We start from the raw sequence: 9,036 nt of genomic DNA on the forward strand, positions 1-9,036 counted from the left end.
TTCACAACTCCCTCAGCCCCTCCTGAGAGCAGCAGCGGTGCTGCTGTTGCTGCTGCTGCTGCTGCAGTATCTGCAGCTAAGGAAGTTATTATCTCAAGTGTAGGCATTTGCAAGAGCAGCAAACCTCGTTGCTTCCGCTGCTGCTGCTGCTGCTGCTCCTGCTGCTGCTGCTGCTGGAGGCGCTTCTGTAGCTGCAAGGCACTCTTCCTAATGTGCTGCAGCACTTCCGGCAAATCCTGCTGCTGCTGCTGCTGCTGCAGCACGGGTAGCCCTGCAGTGTGGGGCAACGGCTTCAAGGACCAGACATTAATGAGAGAGTCAGCAGCAGCAGAAGCGAGACAGTCTCCAAACTGCGTTGCTGCTGCTGCTGCTGCTGCTGCTGCACTCTTCCGTGAGCCAGGCTCTGTCTTGTGCTGCTGCTGCTGCTGCGCTGCAGCAGCAGCAGCAGCAGGAACGAAGCAAAGGGCGGTGATGCTGCTTACATGGTCTGTGAGAGTTAGGAAGGGGACATGCTCTGGTGCTGCTGCTGCTCTTGCTCCTGCTGCTGCTGCTGCTGTTGCTGCTGCTGCTACAAAGGAGAGGTTATAGACCCGCAGCAAACCGTCAGCAGTACCGACAGCCAACAGCGCGCGAGACGGGTGAAACCTGAACAGCAACACAGCAGCAGCAGCAGCAGCAATAGCAGCAGCAGCAACAATACCAGCAGCAGCAACAGCAATAGCAGCAGCAGCAGCAGAAATAGCAGCAGCAGCTGGAGCAGAAATTGCAGCAGCAGCAGGAACAGCAATAGCAGCAGGCGTACTTGAGGGCAGTAACCGCAGCAGCATGCTTCAGGGAGCAGCACGGAGTTGCTGCTGTTTGCTGCAGCAGCAGCACCTCGACTTCGCCTCCCACACAGCCAACAGCAGCAAGTCGTATTGTTTCTGTTGCTGCTGCTGCTTCTGTTGCTGCTCCTGCTGCTGCTGCTGCTGCTGCTGCTTCTGCTGCTGCTGCTGAGCGAAAGATCGGGAGAGGCTCGGAAATGCATGCAATACGAGCGACGCTTGAAGTCCCCTGAAGATACACCTCAAACCCTAAACCCTAAACCCTAAACCCTAGATTGCAAACCCTAAACCCCAAAGGATAAGGCGTATGAGCAGCTGCAGCAGCAACAGCAAATGCAGCAGCAGCAGCAACAAATCCCCTACCTTCCACTTCTGCAGTTGCTGCAACTGCGCCCACGGCTGGAGGGGGCTCTCGCTGCTGCTGCTGCTGCTGCTGCTGCTGAGCCTCTGTGATGCAATGAACAAGGCAGGGTCCTGCTGCTGCTGCTGCTGCTGCTGCTGCTGTTCGTGCTGCAGTTCTGGCTTCAGGGTCAGCAGCATCAGCCGCATGAGGCCAGACGCCCCACAGGAGAGAACAAGCCCTACGCTGCAGGAGCTGCTGCTGCTGCTGCTGCTGCTGCTGCTCTCTTGCGTCAATGTGCAGGCAGCAAACGCAGAAACAGCATCTTCTACAGCAGCATCACTCAGCTGCAAAGGCCCCCAAAACTGAGTCTCCAGGTAGGAGGGAAGGGGGCCTTCTGCTGCATCTGCTGCTGCTGCTGCTGCTGCCCCCGGTGATGTCCCTGCCGCTGTTGCTGCTGCTGCTGCTGCTGCTGCTGCTGCAGCATCTGCTGCTGCTGCTGCACGGGCGGAGGCTGGAAGCAACGCGCAGCAAAGCGAATCGCTATAGAGCGACAACAGCACATCCAGCTGCTGCCCTGCTGCTGCTGTTGCTGCTGCTGCTGCTGCTGATCCCTCTGCTGCTGCTGCTGCTGCTGCTACAGGACGGGTCAGCCGCAGCACCGTTACGCCAGCCGCTTGGCTGCAAAATGATTGCAGCAGCTGGCGGGGCTGCCACGTCTCTGACAACTCCGCCATATCCCTAAACCCTAAACCCTAAACCCTAAACCCTAAACCCTAAACCCTAAGGGGGGCGCCAACCTTCCAGGAGATTAGGTTGGTCTAGCTGAGTGTATTGACAAGATAAACAAAGAAGAAAAAGAAAGAAAAGGCGAAGAAGGCATCGAGCCGTGCACGAAGAAGAAGGTATTGAAACCGTAAGCCCTAAACCCTAAACCCTAAACCCTAAACCCTAGACAGCCGGCCCGCTCCCGCGGGTTTAGTAAGCGCCTTCGTGCATACCAACACGAGGAATTCATAAATAAAAATAATTATTTTAATTATAATTTGCAAATCAAGCAGAAAAACAGCAGCCCCACATCTATATTAGCAGCGGCTTCTGTATACATGCAGCAGACTTTCTATGACTGGACGGCGGCTTCTTTACGGGGCTGACTCAGGTGCGCCGAGGGAATTAAGGTGTAAAAAGAGGTGAATTTCATGAAATAAATTCAAAATAAACCTTAAATTCAGAAAAAAATTATTTATTTAATTAGAATATACCCATGGTGTATTATGAGCTGCACATACACCGCAGAGAGAGGCGGTGTCAAGGTAGTTGGTTTGCAGCTACAAGCTGTTGTAGATCTGTCTATATTTGAGTGAAATCTCTATTTAAAAGAGGAGAATTAAATTAAAAATTAATTCTTTTAATTCTTTTCATCAATTTATTTACTTTTATCGTTCTTTATTCTGCTGCTCTCTCTTAGTGTGTATAGATAGACACCACGCAGCCGCGAGAGTAAAGTGAAGAAATATTTATACTGCTGCTGGGCGGCGCTGAACTCATTATTAATAATATTAGGAAATTAATTTGAATTATTAATTTATTACTTTAAATATTCTAAAATGCGAAAAAAATATTAAAGTAGACATCAAATCTGCGCTGCTGCTGGTGTGTACGTACACCTCAAACTGCTGAAGTGCGTATACACCTGAAATACAGTTGTTTATCCCTTCAAGATATCAACACGAATTTGTTGTGGAATGCTCTGGGGGCAAAGGCCAACAGAAGAAGCCCAAATCGACTACAGTAAAGCAGTTGTTGGGGTGTATATACACCGCAAATAAAAGCTGATCATACACCCGACGCTCTCAACAAATAGCAGCTGACCATACACCCGAAGCCCTCATGAAGACCTCTACCCCCCAGCAGCCTCCCCGCCAGTCCTTCTGGCGGTGGTGCAAGCGGAAGGAAATGAAACCTCCAGGTAAAGATCGCCCCTAGCGCTTCATTAGCTAGCTAGCTAGCTAGCTAGATCGAATAGCTAGCTAGCTAGCTAGCTAGCAACGCTAGCTAGGTAGCTAGGTAGCTAGCTAGGTAGCTAGCTAGGTAGCTAAATAACTACTACGTAGTTCGGTAGCAGGCTAACTACTGATTCCTCTGGGTAGCTAGCTAGCTAGCTAGCTAGATAGATAGATAGGTAAAAAGCTGCACGTCTACCCAGCTAGCCTAGGCGTCACAGGCAGTTGAGTTGGGGTGTACGTGCAGCTCAGCTGCAGCAAACAGCCAGTGTGCAGAGAGCTGCGCATACACCGCACCATCGCCAGCAATTGCAACTGAAGTGCATCACTGAACAAAACAAACAAAAACAAACAAAACAAACAAAACAGCAAAACAAATACAAGAAGATTAGAACAGCCAGCTAGCTATCAGGGCTGGGGGTTTTCTCTAGCTAGCTGCTGCTGCTCTGTTTAGTTGAGGCAACTGCTGAAGGAAGTAACTGGCTAGCTATGCTGTTGCTTGTCAACTAGCTAGCTAGCAAGCAAGCTAGCTAGCTAGCTACCCACCTGGCTAGCTAGCTGGTTGTCTGCCGCTTGTTAGTTGGAGAAGTCGTACACCCGTGCAAGCTACTCAGCCAGCTAGCTAGCTAGCCAATCAGCTAGCTAGCTAGCCGGCCAGGTAGCAACTGATGTAGCAATCCGTGTATAGCTCAGCTAGCCAGCTAGCTAGCTATACCTAGCTAGTCAGCTAGCTATATAGTTTTGTTTTAACTTCGTTTTATTTCTTTCATTTGTTTGTTTGCGTTTACTCGTTGGTGCGGCTCGTCTCTACTTGTTTATTTGTTTTTCTATTTGTGCATTATGTTATGCATGCATCTACGTATACATCAATATCATAGTAAATTAATGTATATATAAATATATATACATATATATATATATTTATATATTTATATATATGTATATATATTCATATACAATACTATAAAGAAAAATTTAGTTTAGCCGTTTATTTGTATTATATATATATATAAATATAAATATATATGTATATATTATATATTCTTTCTTATATTCTTAATACATATAAATATATATAAACATACTATATACTATATATATATAAATGCTTTGCTAATGATAATTGTATTTGTATATCATGTAATATATATATATATATATATATAGAATATAATATATAATATATATGATATTTACATATATATATAAATTGTGTGTGTGTGTATTTGTATAGACCCTAACGACCCGGTAGCTCAGCAAGAATTGCTTCGAAAATCGCATATAAAATGCATGCAAGCGTCTTGGATTAGTTGGGGTGTATTGACAGCTGGTTTATTAGTAGAAGTTGGCTGGTGTTTATATACAATATTTGTTCAGCAGTGGGTTGAAGAGTCGCGCATGCATTTAAATAAAGAATTATCATCGTATATGATATTTGAAGATACACTTTTTTCTGTCTTCTCTTCACGCTCTCCTTCATATTGTTATAAAGATTTAATCGATCATAAACAATCTATACCTATTATCCCTCAACAAGACAAAGAAATCATTAGAGAAGCAGTTAAAACATTTGCTTCTTCTATGTGCATATACACCCGAGATATATATTTCTTTGAAGAAGCATCTGGAGAGCTAATTAAGGACAGTTTACCTGCATTTGTTGATGCTGTGTATGCATGCGGTAAAGACTTTTCTGTGTTATTAAGTAGAATTCACAAGCCACTTGTTAAAGACTTATTTACTTATATTCAAAGAAAAATATCCTTCGTAGATCTGGCCTTTCAGCTCGTCGAAAACAAACAAATTACTGCGAATCTCTGGTGCGCTGCTACACTACAAGATCAACAAGTTGCTGACTTTCACGAAGCCAGCGTACTGCTCAGAACACTCACAGATAAACTACAAGGTAAACCCTAAACCCTAAACCCTAAACCCTAAACCCTAAACCCTAGTTCCTCAAAATTGTAGCGTCTTGCTCAGGACACGCACAGATAAACTACAAGGTAAACCCTAAACCCTAAACCCTAAACCCTAAACCCTAAACCCTAATTCTTGAAAATTCTAGCGTGTTGCTGCACAGCCTCTATAAATATTATTATTAATATTCATATTTCTTAATATTAATATTAATATTTCTTATTATTAATATTAATATTTCCTAGTATTACTATTAATATTTATTAATACTAATATTAACATTAACAAGAAAATAAATATAAACGTTATTATTATAATATATATATATACATATATAATATTATGAATTCTCTCATAATATCAATTCCTATGTTTATTTAAACTATAATATTTAAATATATTTATTAATATTGAAATTAAATATATTTATTAATATTTGATTTAAATATATTTATTTCTATTTAATAGATAAAAATACAGTAAATATATATTATTCTTCAGGGTTTGAAGCAAGAACAGCACTTAATATATATTTATATTGCTACTGTAATTAGAGCATTTAAATATATTTAAAAGTATAATATATTAAATGAATAAATATATGATAAATATATATATATATTCTTCAGGGTTTGAAGCAAGAAATACAACAGCGCTGCTGCCTTCAGTCTTTATTTTTATTTTATTTATTTTATCTCTTCCGCTCTGGAAACGTAAAGATATATTCGCAAAGATATTTCATCAGAGGTTTGATCATCTCTGGAACAGCTTACAGAAGATCGATCAGGTATTATCTTTATTATCTTTATTATCTTTATTATCTTTATTATCTGTTATCTTTATTTAAATATATCTATCTAATTATATTTCATTATGTTTAATTATCGGTATTTATTTATGCATTCATTTATGTACTTATTATATTATATTATATTATATTATATTATATTATGTTATGTTATATTATATTATATTATATTATATTATATTATATTATATTATATTATAATTATTTAGTTTATTATCCTATACGATATTAGTATTATATAATATTGCATCAACAATTGTACTAGAAATAGTTGCGTAATATTAAATCATAACTGTTAATAATAATGATAAAATAAAATAAAATATATTATTATTTATTTTATTTGTTTTATTTTATATTGTTTTTGCTGCGCTTTAATTAGTGCACGAAACGAGAACGCAACAGCAGCAGCAGCAGCAGCAGCAGCAGCAGCAGCAGCAATAGTGTGTTGCTGTTTCGCTGGATCTCTTTGCTGCGTTTGTTTGTCTCATGCAAAATAATAATAGAAGCATATAAAAAGATATTTAATTAAATATTTAGTTTAATTTTATATATAAATTATTCTTCTTAATAAACAAACCCTCAGCAGCAACTCGCTGCTGCTGTGCTGCACAGGGCTATTGGGGGGCCCCCTGCTGCTGCGTTTGAGGGGCCCCCTTCATTTTGTTTTATATTTTCTTTGTTTTATTTATATCTTTTAATTAAATATATCTTTAAGAGTTGATAAAACACTTAACTTTTTCTTCGGGTGTCAATACCTCTGCCCCCTCCAATCACAGCCTCCTCATAGATAGAGGAGCACAAAACCCTCAAACCCTAAACCCTAAACCCTAAACCCTAAACCATATGTCTCGTAGACGGGGGCCCCCAGATACCTCGGGGCCTCGAAGTAAGGCGTGGGTTGGGGGGGCCCCTAGCCTTCTATCTCAAGCCCTAGCAGCAGCATGTACAGCAGATAAGCCAAAGCAAGATAAGATATTTGTATCATCATCATCATCTGCTTCATCTTATCGTAGAGTATTATTTAATAATTATAATAATAATTATAATAAGAGAAGGCCCTCTAGGTCTCGCTCGCGGTCCCCTAATATATATTCTTCTTCATCAACTCTATGGAGACATATACATGCAACAGAAAAACAAAGAGAAGAGTCGGATTATTATCATAAGAGAACCTTTTCAAGGGGCCCCCATGAGGGGGGCCCCCATGAGGGGGGCCCCCATGAGTGGGGCCCCCATGAAGGGGGCCCCCATGAGGGGGGCCCCCATGAAGGGGGCCCCCATGAAGGGGGCCCCCATGAAGGGGGCCCCCATAGGAGGGGGGCCCCCCGATATGGAGAAGCAGCACATAGACATGTGAAGATGTGGATAACAGAAGCTTCAAGTGCTGCTGCTTCAAGGGGCCCCAGGAGCTTCTTAGGGGGCCCCTATGATACCCTACCTGGGTCCCCTTATAGACAAGGTAAAGGGGGTTTAAGAAGACAAGATAAAGACGATAAAGATGATAAAGATGATGAACACTTGTGGTTAAACGATTTATATACAGATGATATTAAAAATGTCTCTTCAGCTGTATTTATCAGAGGCCTACCCCCTGATATCACTCAACAAGAAATACTCGCAAACTTCTCTAGATGCGGCAATATTGTTGGCGTCAAAGTAAACCCTAAACCCTAAACCCTAAACCCTAAACCCTAAGCATGAAGCAGTATTGTTCACGTCAAAGTTAACCCTAAACCCTACACCCTAAAGACGAAGCAGTATTGTTGGAGCCAAAGTAAACCCTAAACCCTAAATATGAAGCAGTATTGTTCATGTCATAGTAAACCCTAAACCCTAGAGATGAAGCAGTATTGTTGGTGTTAAGGTAAACCCTAAACCCTAAACCAAACCCTAAACCCTAAACCGTTATAGGGTTTATACGTAGGTCTATTATTGTGCAAGGTCTGGGACTCGCCAGCTAGGGTTTAGGGTTTAGGGTTTAGGGTTTAGGGTTTGGGGTGTATGTGCAGATGGATGCACGAGGGCGTGTGGTTACAGCTGAAGTATCTTATAGAGAGAAAGCTGCTGCAGCATTTGCTGCAAAGACATTTAATGGGGTGTATATACAGCCGAAGAAGATCAGAGATAATAAAGAGGGTTTAGACGAGGTGCCTATACACCTCAAACATCAACAAACTCCAACCCGTCTGAAGGTTTCTGTCGTAGACAAAACCCAGCAGCCAAGCGGAGTGCAGCAAATTGAAGAGAGTGATATACCCTGTACGTACACCCCAAATATACCCTAAACCCTAAACCCTAAACCCTAAGGGCTAAACCCTAGAGAGTCATCGGTGCACAAGAAAATGCCCTTTTATAAACCCTAAGTTTTCATAAACCCTCACTAACCCTAAACCCTAAACCCTCATCATTTATAAACCCTAATATAAACCCTATGTACTAAACCCTTCTCCGCTATACACCCGAAGCTCCCCCAAACCCTAAACCCTAAAACGCTAAACCCTAAGTATATGTAAACCTTAGTTATCCCGAAGCCCTAAACCCTAATCATTAATGCTAAACCCTAACAAACCCTAAACCCTAAGCCTTACTCACATGCAGCCCCTAATTTATAAACCCTAATTTATAAACCCTAATTTGTAAACCCTAATTTGTAAACCCTAATTATAAACCCTAGCTGAACGCCAATAGTAAATCCTGTTAGACGCAGATAAACCCTAAACCCTCACAACAATGCCTCTAACATCCTAATAAACCCTAAACCCTAAACCCTAAAAGGCCCAAGTAAACCCTAGCGAAGGTTCTTGTACTCCGCCTCCGGCAATCGTAGCACTCGAGGGTTTAGGGTTTAGGGTTTAGGGTTTGCATCTAAACAAATATCACCACACACACGCACGACTGTTCCTTCTCTTCTTCCTCCTGCTTCTCTCTGCTGCTTCTGCTGCTGCTGCTTCTGCTGCTGCTGCTTCTGCTGCTGCTGCCTTTGCTGCTGCTGCATTTGCTGCTGCTGCTGTTAATATCGCTTATTCACAACACCTTTTTATTTTATGTTTTTCTTCAGTGGATATGCCTTCAAGATTAGTACTTCTAAGAAACAGAACAATCATCAAAACAAACCTCAGGGGGCCCCCAGGGGGCCCCCGG

The 9,036-nt window shown here is 41.9% G+C and overlaps 2 protein-coding genes across 2 annotated transcripts in view; one reads left to right on the forward strand and one right to left on the reverse strand.

Moving 5' to 3' along the window:
* The window catches only part of EAH_00049760 (WD-40 repeat protein, putative), a gene marked incomplete at both ends in the record, with an annotated part of 5,753 nt that extends 2,286 nt beyond the window's left edge, over positions 1-3,467 (reverse strand). Inside the window, 4 exons of the mRNA XM_013391327.1 lie at positions 1-645; positions 803-1,053; positions 1,188-1,905; positions 3,367-3,467. The exon at positions 1-645 is cut by the window's left edge and continues 34 nt beyond it. Coding sequence (XP_013246781.1) covers positions 1-645; positions 803-1,053; positions 1,188-1,905; positions 3,367-3,467 — 1,715 coding nt within the window. The remainder of the gene's footprint in view (positions 646-802; positions 1,054-1,187; positions 1,906-3,366) is intronic.
* Positions 3,468-7,254: 3,787 nt separating this feature from the next.
* On the forward strand, positions 7,255-8,180 carry EAH_00049770 (RNA recognition motif-containing protein, putative; the record flags this gene model as incomplete). The annotated part of the gene is made up of 2 exons (XM_013391328.1): positions 7,255-7,551; positions 7,905-8,180. 2 exons carry the CDS (start codon positions 7,255-7,257, stop codon positions 8,178-8,180), a joined length of 573 nt encoding a protein of 190 aa, XP_013246782.1.
* Positions 8,181-9,036: the final 856 nt, after the last annotated feature.

The sequence above is a fragment of the Eimeria acervulina genome, genomic scaffold (genome assembly GCF_000499425.1).
Source record: "Eimeria acervulina Houghton genomic scaffold, Eah_scaff814, whole genome shotgun sequence".
Lineage (NCBI taxonomy): Eukaryota > Apicomplexa > Conoidasida > Eucoccidiorida > Eimeriidae > Eimeria > Eimeria acervulina.